Genomic DNA, 13,922 nt, shown 5'->3' on the forward strand with positions numbered 1-13,922 from the left:
TAGTAGAGGCAGTCAGGGGAAGGCACAAGCTGCATCATTACTACCAGGTAGGGGTAGTAGTCCAGGTTCCCAACTTGGTTTCTGTTGACACCAAGGATAGGAGCCTTATTGTTATTGCAAGGATAAAGTAGGAATTCTGGCACCTGCAGGCCTCCACTGACATCATTCTGGTTGGAAGGAATAGGAATGTCTCATTATTGTTCCCCAGATTGCCTCCAAAGACACATAGGAAGAGAGAAAGGGTAGTATCTTGACTGTCAAGCAGTGTTGAAAGTCTTGACTCTTCATGGACACCACCACTGACTCTCACCTGGGGAGAAGTTTAAGGTACCTCATTAAAAACTAGTAGTATTAAAAATCTAGGCTCCCCACCTAGCCTTGCCTGGTAGGGGTTGGAATGGGGACATAGGTTTTTCTGCAGGGCTTCGCTGGAGCAGCACAATTATTGTCTAAAAGTTTTGTCATGCTATGCTGCCCCTTTCTTAATCCCTTGTCTAAAGCAAGTAAGTTGGAGGGGGGACTTTTTCTGTCTGAATCCGATGACATTCTCGGTTGCTAGCTTCTTTAACTCCATGTCTGAGATGTATGTGGCAAAAAGAAAACCTGAGAAAACATCACTATGTAGTTCTTTGGATTCCAAAGTCCTTAGCCAGTCTGTCTTTTTCTCTGCAACTTTGGGAGTCTTCTCACATTTGTTGTATATAATGTTCAGGGTTAGTACTTAGTTGTACTTGGCAGGAAGAATAGGGGAAAGTGCATTTATTTCATCTTCTCTGAAGTGGAAATAGAATAAGTTTAATTATATAACATTTTCTTACGAGTTATACATTATTTGTTTATAAGAGACCTTCAAACATGAATTCCCTCTTATCTAAGTCATGTTAAGCCATTTTTGTTTGAGTTACTTGACCAAGAACAACTCCACACAAAAGAAGCAAGGATGGGCTGGCTCCTTCATCCTCAATTAATATCTGGAAGTTAGTCTCTAAATTCCAGTCTTATATAATTAGAATGGGGTTTTTTTGTTTTTGTTTTTTTGGTGAGTGATGATGCTGATTCCTCAGTAAAACAAACATAAGACCGTATAACATTTCTAACACTCCTGCTATATGCACACTGTTTAGGCCAGTGGTTCTCAAGTGGATAGGGGAATTGGGGAATCGATTTTGCCCTTTTCCCCAGGGTGTCATTTTGGCAACATCTAGAGATATTTTATTGTTATGACTTCAGGGGGAAGGGGGCAGAGGATTATGCTACTATCATTCTACAGTTCTATGAGAAAGCCACCCACAGTGAAGAATTATCCAACCCAAAATGTCAACAGAGCCATGACTGAGAAACCCTGGTTTAGATATCTGACCTACATTTGACAGATAAATTTAATCTTTAGGTGTTGGCACCTGTTGGCCAATGTAATTATTTATGTAACTCTGGACACTAGGTTTGGAGGGGCCTTACCCAAGCACTAAACAGAGACCACACACCCTGCTGAGACAGTCTTATCCTTTGCCTTTCCCTCTAGGGATTGCTCTGTGGCTCCAAGTTAACACATTTAAAATGAAGAACTATATTCCTTGCTTATCCTGGAGAGAATGTTTATATAAACTCCCAATGTTTAAAACAAATATCCTTATTCTAATCTTAAGAATTGTAAAATCATAATTTAGACCACTTTCATGCTTTTATTTTTATTACTATCTCTCACCTACCCAGTCACAGCCATGTCAACAAATTCCCCATTGTTCCCTTCTCACCCTAATAAAACCTTCTAGAACCACTTTTATCCAAAATTATACAAAGCTTCATCTTCTGGAACTGTTGGGGCCAGGGAAAGGGAGATTGAAATAGCAAGAATGAAATCTAAGCGGCACTAGAAATTAATATAATGGAAGACAGAGATGAGAGTGAGGCATTTCACAGTGGCCAAATCTTGTAACACAGGGCTTGTGTCCCTGGCCCCAAACTCTACTTCAGACCACTCTCCTACATAAAACAATTCAGGTAACTGAATAACAGAACAGAATTCACTGTCCAGTGTTCATTTGCAATTTGATACCCTCCCTTCTTGTATTCTATTCCATTTGAACTCTTCAAAATATATTCTCTCTGAAAGTATAACTTTCCCCAACTGTATAGGACATCTGAGCCAGTTTCTAATACAGGACCCTCTTCATGTCAAATACCTTGACTGTGTTATAGAATTCCTCACACAGGCAGGCTCCGACATCTTTGTTCTCTCTGTTAAGGCTTCCTATTCACAACCCTGGTTCCTCTTTCTGTTAGACCCACAGAAAACCTAATTAGAAATACCCATTTTGAAATGGCCCAATCGGTCACACTGATCTTGTCCAGCAACTGGTAGGGAGGTGTAAGACTTAATTGAAAACATTTGTCCTACTCTGCTGACAAACATTAGGTTGAAGAAAACACTGGAGAGTCTTGTCCTTACATGTTTTTGTTTCGCTAATGGGCTTTATGATTACAATCCTTAAATCATAGCCAAGAGTGTATTCTGGGCCTGAAATTATTTTAAAGACAATTCGACAGCAACATTCTGTGTACTAACAAGAGGTTTGGAGCCACAGCCAAGAATAGTACACATCTTCCCTCTTATGTCATTGTCATTGCCATTTTCAAAAAAGACTGTCTCTTTTGTTCTCTTCCTGTCCACCACCACACCCCATACATTCTGTGTGTGACTCAGATTCCTTTGTTATTATTTTTGTTTTGAATGTCCCTGCCAGAGCACAGTCTAAGATAATTTGTGGGCAAATTATCTTAAACGATAACCCTATCTAGCTTTGCTCCCTGCCAGGGACACATCACAATCAACAAATGAATGGTCCCAGCAGGCTTCCGGTCCAGTCTCTGGGGTATGATTGCCTAGAATGGAATCCTATTTCTGCCATGTATTAGTTGCTAGAAAGCCTCCTATGTAAAATGAAGCTCTTACCAGCATCTACCTGGTGGGGTTGTTGTTGGCACTGGTAAGAAAGGCAGAGATGCAGAAAGAGCTGGCCCCCATACCCATGTTCAATAGAGCTGAGAAGCCAGAGAAATATCTCAGCTAAAAAACTCTCTCCCTCCAGGAGCATAGGGTCTCAAACTTACTCAGGGATCCCAAATCCAGAGCAACAAAGCCAAGAAGAGGAGCTCGCATGGTATCTGGTAGTAAAAATCAGTGGGGATTCAGTCTGCCTGGGAGAGAAGGGAGTCTGCTAGAGACCCAGATACCACCTTCCCAGGGTCAAGCACTCCTATTTTAATAGCACCAGCCTGGGGAGTGCACTGCCTGGTCCTCCAACTACTAGTAACAACACTCTGCTGTACTCAGATCCTGAAGAGTGGTCTGTTGGCTGTACCCAGCAGGGACCTTTGGGGTGCTCTTTTTCTGGAGAAGCTCTTGGCGGAGATTCAATGATTTAACTGTGAAGCTTTGGAAAGGGGATCATTCTTTCCTACCATGAGTGCATAGCTGGTGCCCCCCAACCTGTCAAATCATTTGCCCTTCCCTTTCACTCCCTGTGGCCCTGCCCTGCTGAGTTCAGTCCTATAGAGGGATCAGAGTAGTACACAGAGATGGAATTTGCACAGAGCTAGGATTTTCAAGCATGTTTCCTGGGGAGGCTTTTGTCCAGGAATCAGATGGGCAAGAGTTGGATTATGTGGCTATATCATGGGAGTTGGGGAGTGGTGGCACTCCTATCTTCCCTGTGAGCTCAGCCCATACTGTTTCTTTAAGAGGAGACTCATTTAACCTGCCTTTCTGGCAGCCAGGGGCCTGACCCTGCTGAACTCAGTCCTGCAGGGGAATCTGAGAGCTGCTTGGAGTTGCGAGCTTTGGTGCACATCGGAGGCTTTTGTCCCAGAAGGGGAAGAAGCGCCCACCCCCTCCTACAGCCTTGCTGGCACCACCCTCAATGGGAGACTATTTGGAGCTGTCCTCCCAAGTCCTGATGGCCTCGCCCTAGTGAGCTCAGCTCTGCAGTGGGGAAGAAATAGTTACTCAGAGTTGAGACATTCAGAGTATATATTTCTCAGAGGCTACTGTCTAAGACCAGAACAAAGCTCAAGGCCCCTTCCTACAGGCTCAGCCAGCATCACCACCAATGGGAGAGCCTTTTAATCTGTCCTTTTAAGTGGCGGTGGCTCTGTCTAGCTGAGCTTGTTCCTGCAGAGGAGATAGCTGGCTGCACCCAACGAGAATCTATGGTACAATACTCCTGGGGCAGCGAAAGATGGAGACTCTGGCAGAGACTGACTGGTACGGCTCTGCAGTACAGGCCAGTTTCCTCTTATTGAGTGCCTGACCACATGGCCCAGAAGTAGGGGACCAAGTAGCCCTGTCCTCCTGAGATCACAGCCTATGAAAGAATCTATGGGTGGCAGCCAGCGTGGGCCCACTCTAGTCTTTTTCTGGGAGTTTCTGAAGGAAGACCAGGCAACCTCAGGGAGAGGCAGAGTAGCTGACAAGTAGAAGCAAATCTCATGGAGTCTTGGACATGTTATAGGTCTAAGCTACAGGAAACCAAACCTTGTATACAGATTGGCCCCTCCCACACACACCCAGGTCCAGTGGATGCAGCCACAAACAGTAAATAGTATGGTAGCTCAAGACAGGTAGCTCAAGGCCAGTTACACACCATGTCTGACATTGACTCATACCTAAACCCTGCTTAAGTGGACCTAGAACCAAAACAATCAGTGGTGGGCTTCAGACCATACCAGAGTTCGATCCAACTAGCCACACAAGTGACACACCCAAAGGGGGATTCTGGCAGGCAACAGACCATGCTGGGAACAACTCCACCTAGAAGGGTAACCCTTGCATAGTGACTCATGCACAGTTAATCAGCCAGTCTGAAGGGTTAACTCCACCCACAACAGGGCCAACAGCATTTAAAACTCAACTACAATAGGAGGGTGCACATAACCCCCAAGAAACATCCCTGGAGCACTGAGCTCAGGTGATCTGGAAAGTTGTGCTCTGAGCCCAACAAGACACCTACATCATAAAGACATAATAACAAGTTTGGGAGTCATAGTGGATCTACCTACTACAGAGAGACAAAATGAGGAGACAAAGAAATGTGCCCAAAATGAAAGAATGAGAAATCTCCAGAAAATGAATGAAATGAAATGGAAGCAACCAAAATACCAGATACAGAGTTTAAAACAATGATTATAAGTATACTTAAGAAATGAAGAGGAAGAATGGACAATCTCAGTAATAACTTAAACAAAGAGATAGTAAGCATTAAAAAGGACAACAAAACTATAAAAAAGAACCAGTCAAGCCCGGCTAGTGTGACTAACAGTGATTGAGCATTGGCCCATGCACCAAGAGGTCCACTGGTTCAATTCCTAGTGAGGGCACATGCCCAGGTTGTGGGCCCAATCCCCACTGGGGGGCATGCAGGAGGCAGCCAATCAATGTTCTTTCTCATCTATGTATCTATCTCTCTCTCCTTCTTCCTTCCTCTCTCTAAAATCAATAAAGAAAAACAAAATATTTTAAAGAACCAGTCAGAAGTAAAGACTACGATATCTGAAATGAAGAAATACACAGGAAAGAAGAAACAGTAGGTTGGATAAAGCAGAGGACTGAATCAGTGATTTAGAGGACAAGACAACAATAATCACCCAAGCAGACATTAAGAAAAAATAATTTTATGCCCTGGCCAGTTTGGCTTAGCAGTTAGAGCACTGGCCCACAAACTGAAGGGTTATGGGTTTCCCAGTCAAGGGCATAAACCTGGGTTTAAGGTTTGATCCCTGGTCCCTGTTGGGGTCATGCAGGAGGCAACCAATTGATGTGTCTCTTTCATATAGATGTTTCTCTCTCTCCCTCCCTCCCTCCTCTCCACTCTATCAAAAAAAAAATCAATGAAAAATATCCTTTGGTGGGGGTTAACAGGAAGGAAGGAAGGAAGGAAGGAAGGAAGGAAGGAAGGAAGGAAGGAAGAAAGAAAGAAAGAAAGAAAGAAAGAAAGAAAGAAAGAAAGAACGAACTAAAAAATGAGGAAAGTCTAAGAAACATCTGGGACAATATTAAGTGTGACAACATCCAAATCATAGGAGTATCAGAAGGAGAAGAAAGAGAGTAAAGGATAGAGAACCTATTTGAAGAAATAATGGCTGAAAACTTCCCTAACATGGTGAAGGAAAAAGTCACACAAGTTTATGAAGCACAGAATCCCAGTCAAGATGAACACAAAAAGGCCCACACCAAGACACATGTAATTAAAATGGCAAAAGTTAAAGACAAAGAGAGAATCTTAAAAGCAGCAAGAGAGAGAGAGAGAGAGAGTTAGAAAACTACAAAGGAGCTCCCTTAAGGCTGTCAGCTGATTTCTCAACAGAGACACTTCAAGCTTGAAGGAATTAGCATGAAATCTTCAAAGTGATGAAAAGCAAGACTACACTATCCAGCAAGGCTATCATTTAAAATTGAAAGTGAAATAAAGAGCTTTCCAGAAAGGGGAAAAAAAGGGAGGGGGGGGTAAAGGAGTTCATTACCACCAAACCAATATTGCAAAAAAAACTGAAAGGACTTGCATTAAGAAGAAGAAACATATATAGAGAAAACTATAGTTACAAAGAATAAAATGTCAATAAATAAGTACCTATAGATAATAACCTTAAATGTAAATAGATTGATTGCTCTAATCAAAAGACATAGGGTAGCTAACTAGATTAAAAAACATGACCCACCCAGCTGGTGTGGCTCAGTAGATTGAATGTCATCTCATGGACTAAGAGGTCCAGGTTTGATTTCCAGTCAGAGCACATGCCCAGATTGTGGGCTCAATCCCCAGTGGGGGGCATGCAGGAGGCAGCCAATCAATGTTTCCATCTCTTTCTCCCTTCCTCTTTCTAAAAAATCAATTTTTAGCCCTGGCCAGTTTGGCTCAGTGGTTAGAGCATTGGCCCATGGACCAGAGTCATGGGTTCGATTCCAATCAAGGGCACACACCTCAGTTGCGGTTCATCCCAAGCCCTGGTCAGGGTTATGCAGGAGGTAACCAATCAATGTGTCTCTTTCACAATGATGTTTCTCTCCCTCTCTCTCCCTCTCTTCCACTCTATCTAAAAGTAAATGGAAAAAATATCCTCAGATGAGGATTTAAAAAAAAAATTTTTTTTTAATGACCCATATATATTCTATCTACAAGAGACCTACCTCAGAACAAAAAATACACATAGACTGAAAGCGAAGAAATAGAAAAAAATATTCCATGCAAATGAAAATGAATAAATGATGGGGTAGCAATACTTATAGCAGACAAAATAGAATTCAAAAATAAGAGACAAAGAAGGTCACTAAATAATACTAAAAGGATTGCTCTAATAAGATTATATAACCCTTGTAAATTTATATGCATCCAATATAGGAGCACCTAAATATGTAAAGAAAATCTTAGTGGACATTAAGGGCAAGATTGACAGCAATACAGTTGTTGTAGGTGATTTTGACAACAATTTTAATCTACAGCAATGGATATATCTTTCAGACAAAAAAGTCAACAAGGTGCCTGGTCATTGTGGCTCAATTGGTTGAGTGTCTTCCCATGCACCAAGAGGTCACCAGGTCAATTCCCAGTTAGAGTACATGTCCAGGTAGTGGGTTCAATCCCTGGTAGGGGGTGTGCAGAAGACAGCTGATCAATGTTTCTCTCTCATAAATGTTTCTATCTCTCACTCCCTCTCCTTCTCCCTTCCTTTCTATATAAAAAATCAATGAAAACATATTTTTAAAAAATCAACAAGGTAACAGTGACCTTAAACTGTCACCACAGAAATACAAAGGATTGTAAGAAAATATTATGAACAACTATATACCAATAAATTGGAAACCTGGATGAAATGGATAAATTTCTAGAAACATACAATCTTCCAAAACTGATTCAGAAAGAACCAGAAAATCTGAATAGACCAATTACAACTAGTGAAATTAAAGCAGTAATAAAAAAGAACTCCCAGCAAGCCAAAGTCCTGGACTGGATGGCTTCACAGGTAAATATTACCAGACATTCAGAGAAGAACTAACACTTATCCTTCTCAAACTATTCCAAAAAATTCAAGAGTAAGGAAGACTCTCAAGCTCTTTTCATGAGGCCAGCATCACCCTAATTTTAAAACCAGATAAAGACATAACAAGAGAGAAAATTAAAAGCCAATATCCCTGGTGAACGTAGATGCTAAAATCCTCAACAAAATATTAGCAAATAGGATCCAGCATACATTGAAAAGATCATACACTATGATCAAGTGGAATTTATTCCAAGAAGCAAAGCTGGTACAATATTCACAAATTAATAAATGTGATACATCACATTAACAAAATAAAAAATAAAAATCACATGTGCATATCAAGAGATGCACAAAAAAGCATTCAACAAAATCCAGCACCCATTTTTGATAAAAACTCTCAGCAAAATGGGTATAGAGGGATCATACTTCAAAACAAAAAAGGCTATATATGACAAACCCACAGCCATCATTATACTCAATGGGAAAAAACTACAAGCACTTCCCACAAGATCAGGAACAAGACAGGGATGTCTGCTTATTCAACATACTACTGAAAGAATTAGCTATAGGGGTCAGACAAGAAGAAGAAATAAACAGCATCCAAATTGGAAAGGAGTAAGTAAAACTGTCATTATTTGCAGATGGCATGATATTGTATATATAAAACCCTAAAGACTCCACCAAAAAACTACTACATCTAATAAATAAATTCAGTAAAGCAGCAGAATAAAAATTAATATTCAGAAATTGGTGGCATAGATGAACTATCAGAAAGAGAAATTAAGAAAACAATCCTATATATTATTTCAACAACAAAAAAATACAGTATCTAGGAATAAATTTATCCAAGAAGATAAAAGCCCTGTACTCAAAAAATTATAAGACACAGAAGAAAGAAACTGAGGGAGCTACAAATAAGTGAAAGCATATACTATATTCATGGATAGGAAAAATTAACATGATTAAAATGTCCATACTACCCAAAGCAATCTACAGGTTCAAAGCAATTCTTATTAAAACAACAATGACACATCTCACAGTTCTAGAACAAATGTTCCAAAAATGTATATGGAACCACAAAAGACCCTGAATAGCCTCAGCAATCTTGCAAAAGAACAAAATTGGAGGTATCATACTATCTGATATCAAATTATACTGCAGGACCATAGCAATCAGAACAGCATGGTATTGGCACAAGAATAGGCATATAAATTAATGGAAGAGAATAGAGATCACAGAAGTAAACCTGTGCCTTTATAGTCAATTAATATTTAACAAAAAAGGCAAGAACATACAATGGGGTAAATATAGTCTCTTCAATAAATGGTGCTGAAAAAAATTGGACAGATATATACAAAAATAAATAAAACTAGACCACCTCAAACACAAAATAAGCTCAATGTGGATTAAAGACTTAAATGTAAGTCATGAAACCATAAAAATCCTAGGAAAAAACATAAGCAAAGCAGTGTGAAGAGGCAAAGACAACCTCCGGACTGACCAAAGCTCCCACACTGCTGCATCCCCGCGTCCTGCCCATACATCCCACCACCATCGCCATCATACAAGAGGAAGGCAGAAGGGGATGCTAAAGGAGATAAAGCCAAGATGAAGGATGAACCACAGAGAAGACCTGCTCCTCCAAAGACAGAGCCCAAGCCAAAAAGACCCTTGCAAAGAAGGTATCTAAAGGGAAAAGGGGGAAAGCTGATGCTGGCAAGGATGGGAACAGCCCTGCAGAGAATGGAGATGACAAACAGAGCAGGCACAGAAAGCTGAAGGTGCTGGAGATGCCAAATGTGTGTGTTTTTTAGAACTGTGGATTTCTGGTGACTGTACAGTTTGAAATACTACTTTTTTTTTTACCAAGTGTTATGAAAAATGCAGACTTTTGTTTTGCTTATTTTTTTTTAAGCTATGTTGTTAGCACACAGAACACTTCATTGTTTTTTGGGGGAAGGACATATAATACTAATAAAGTATCCCCAAAGCTGGACTGATGTGGAAAAAAAGGACCTTTCCCATCTAGTTTTGAGAGACTTCCTCTTGGTTCCTGGGAGGAGGGATCCCTTGATGTTGACCCACATTAGCCACCTTGGCACAAACACCTTGAAGTGTGAGAATACTAAAATTTGTTTCTATGTCCTTTTCTCCCTCTCCACTTTAAGCATAGACTTGACTCCCTTAAACCCAGAAACCTGTTGGGACCTGTATGTTGGTTTCCAGTATGTTGGGCAATCTGGACTTTTCAGAGTCACCATTGAGATGGCATCCCTCAAAAGAGCAGCAGTTTCTCTTTTAGATTGTGGATGTACAGAATGATAATTCTGCCATTTTCATTTTATTTTCTGAAAGTCAGGGTTGACATGTGAAAAGTTGTTAAAGAGCATGCTTAATGTAGAATGTCAAACCTCACTCTAAACTTTCTCTGTTCAGAGCATCTGATGAAGACTTCATTGGGTTTTGGTGTTCTGATTTTGGAAGCCCATTGAAGAAGGGAGTTTGAAAGTTGTATACTGTTAATGTGAGTGTCCTGTCTGAAATACCATGATTGTTTATGAAAAATATATTTAATAAAGTTGGGTACAGTTTAAAAAAAAAACATAAGCAGTAAAATCTCAGACATCTCGTGTAGCAATATTTTTGTCAACATATCTCCTCAGGCAAGAAAAACAAAGGAACAACTAAACAAATGGAGTTACATTAAACTAAAATGCTTTTGCACAGAAAAAAAAAAAAAATCAATGGAACCCACTGAATGAGAGAACATATTTGACAGTGATACATCTGATAAGAAATTAATTTCCAAAATATATAAAGAACTTATACAAAATCAACACCAAGAAGACAACTCAATTAAGAAATGGGCAAAGGGTCTGAACAAACGCTTCTCCAAAGAGGACATACAGATGACCAACAGACATGAAAAAATGCTCAACGTCAGAGAGATACAAATTAAACAACATGAGCTATCTATTACCTCACACCTGTCAGAATGGCTATTATCAATAAATAAACAAGTGCTGGCAAAGATGTGAAGAAAAGGGAACCCTCATGCACTGTTTGTGGGAATGCAGACTGGTACAGCCACTGTGGAAAACAGTATGGAGTTTCCTCAAAAAATTAAAAATGTAACTGCCTTTTGACCCAGTGATTCCACTTTTGGGAACATATATATAAAAAACAAACTAACTAACTAACTAAAACACGAATTCAAAAGAATATATGCACCTCTATGTTCCTTGCAGTGTTATTTACAATAGCCAAGATCTGGAAACAGCCCAAGTGCCCATCAGTAGATGAGTGGATAAAAAAAGCTGTGGTACATTTACACAATGTAATAATACACGGCCCTAAAAATGAAGGAAATCTTTTACCTTTTGAGACAGCATGGATGGACCTAGAGATTATTATGCTAAGTAAAATAAGCCAGTCAGAGAAAGACAAATACCATATGATCTCACTTATAGATGGAATCTAATGAACAAAGTAAAGTGACAAACAAAATAGACACAAAGGCATGAATACATGGCACAGACTGACAGCTGTGAGAGGGAAGGAGTGTTGGGGACCTGAATAAAAGAAGGTGAAAAGATTAAGAAAAAAACATAAATATATAACTACATAGACACAGACAATAGCGTGGTGATAGACAGAGGGAAAGGGGGTGTAGCAGTAGGTGGAGGTGGGCAAAGGGAGGATAAATGGGGACAGAAAGAGACTTTGAGCAATGGGCTCCCGATGCAGTGTGCAGATGAGGTTTTGTACACTAGAAACCTGTATGGTTTTGTGAACAAATGTCACCCCAATAAATTAAATTAAAAAAAAAAAAATTTAAGAGAATGGTTTTCAATGAAAATGTTACACTTATAAATTTAATTTCTTAATAGTAATATATGTATCTTCTTCTTAGGATAGAAATGCACTGCTAATAAAGCTAAGTGTAACAGAAAGACTTAAGTTTTTCATATGAAACATCTATTCCGTTATTTCAATACTAACTAATCACCCAGACTTTGAAAGAAAAGGTGACCAGTGATGTATTGTGCAGGCCTACAATTAACGTTCTTTGACCCCGTTTTTGAAATAGCCTCTCAGTTTATTTCCCTTTGAAAAGAGGATACCCTCCCTCCATGGAAAAGTCAAAAATTCAAAGGCAAAATGCAAAACACTTGAATAACACTCCAGTGTTTTGTCTAGCTTGTCTAGCTTATAACGCACCGTATGCACTGTAATATTTTATGTATGTGTCCTAAGACTGCATTTCCCCAGAACTATCACTCTCCTTTTTTACCTACTTCCATCTTAATGTCGTAGTTCTGGCCGAGGACACTCTGTATGAGCTCTTTGATAGTCTGGTCAGAGGCCAGCTGGGCCTCAGACTGCAGCGAGGCAATGATCTCCTCTATGGACTTCGGGATCACCCTCACGGGCAGCGGGGCCTGCAGGGCGGCCTCCAGCCCGTTGCTCGGCTGGACACTATCCACGTCTGTTTTGGAAAAGGATCTACTGGAGCCCTCGCGCATGTAGTGGGTGAGAATCCTCACTCTCCTCCGCTGGATGGCCGCCTCGGAGTCGTCCTCCTGGCTGGAAATGGAGCTGCTCGTCCTCCTCTCTGCCGCGGGGTCCTCAGCGGGCAGAGCTGGCTGCTGCCTGGCGTCGGGCTCCTGCACCGGGTCGAGGGCGGGCTTGGCATTTGAGGGCCGCGGGCTTCTCCAGACCCGGCGCTCCGCGGGCTTCCTCCTTGGGGAAGACGGTGGCACCAGGACCACCGGTCGGGACGTGCCGGCTTTGGAGGCGATGACCTGCGGCAGTTTCGGGGGCCGGTGCCGGAGAAACGCGGAGCTTCGCAAGTAAAATTCCTGGGGGCGAAACGGCTGAGTCTTCCAGGGAGCGGCCCCCTCGCTTGGGCCCCGGGGGCGCAGGGCACCTCCAAGCGCTTGCTGCCGGGCCGCAGTGGGGGGCGCAGGGCCTTTAGCCCGAGGGAACCCTGATGGCTTCTGGGGTCCAGCGCAGGAAACGCCCCTTTTCCCCTGAGACCAGGCCGGGCCAGGGGCCTGGAGGCTACAGACAGGGACTTCATCTACAGCCGGCTTCGAGGCCAACTTCTGCTTGAATTGGAGAAAATCCTTTTTGGTCTCCCTTCGAATTTTCTCAAGCTCTTTAAAGATGTACGATTCTTCTCTGTAGCTCAGTCCAAAGTGCTTCGAAGTAGTGGACATCTTGACTCATTTGTCCTGTGAAATAACAATACATTAACATATAACACAAAAGTTCTGTTGACAAAATTACAACTCAAAAAAGTAATCATAATAGAACACTCACGGTGCTCCCTGAGAGTGGACAGTAGTAGTTTATATTATTTTAAAATCAACTATTGACCTTCTCACAGGAACCATGAAAAACATTTAAAGCTTTTTGTAAAGGCTTTTTTTTTTTTTTTTTTTTTTTTTTACAGTGGGCGTTTCTGAAATCCCTATTGGATTTATTGTAACATTTCCTTAGACTGTAATGCAGTGTTCCACTTTCATAGTACACATGGGCACGAAAATTTCGAGTAATCCTGGCAGGATAGCACTTTCCACTTCCTTTTCTGGCTGGTGCTCCATGTCTCCATCCCTTACCCAGCCCATTTCCCTCAGTGTGTCACCTGAGCTATAGCAGCCACGAGGTAGGCTGCAGTGAAGTCATGAGGTCTTGTAGGCCAAGTGTTTGAACTTTTACTGTGGACTACTAGAAACCATTCAAAAACTTTTATTTATTTTTTTATTTTCATTTAATCAATTTATTTTTGTTACAGATGTTTCTCCAAACTTTTAAATAGAAAAGTGGTTTGATAGGATCTAGTGCTTGAGGGATAATAATTTTGAGTGGGAGAAACAATAAAG

At 41.1% G+C, this 13,922-nt stretch overlaps 1 protein-coding gene across 1 annotated transcript in view; it reads right to left on the bottom strand.

Moving 5' to 3' along the window:
- TTC6 (tetratricopeptide repeat domain 6) overlaps positions 1-13,643 on the bottom strand; it is a 242,117-nt gene extending 228,474 nt beyond the window's left edge. The window contains exons 1-2 of the mRNA XM_036244812.1: positions 13,542-13,643; positions 12,333-13,256 (exon numbers count right to left, since the gene is read on the bottom strand). Of these exons, the coding sequence (XP_036100705.1) occupies positions 12,333-13,256; positions 13,542-13,643 (1,026 nt within the window). The remainder of the gene's footprint in view (positions 1-12,332; positions 13,257-13,541) is intronic.
- Positions 13,644-13,922: the final 279 nt, after the last annotated feature.

Source organism: Molossus molossus, unplaced genomic scaffold, assembly GCF_014108415.1.
Source record: "Molossus molossus isolate mMolMol1 unplaced genomic scaffold, mMolMol1.p scaffold_m16_p_1, whole genome shotgun sequence".
Taxonomy (NCBI): Eukaryota; Metazoa; Chordata; class Mammalia; order Chiroptera; family Molossidae; genus Molossus; species Molossus molossus.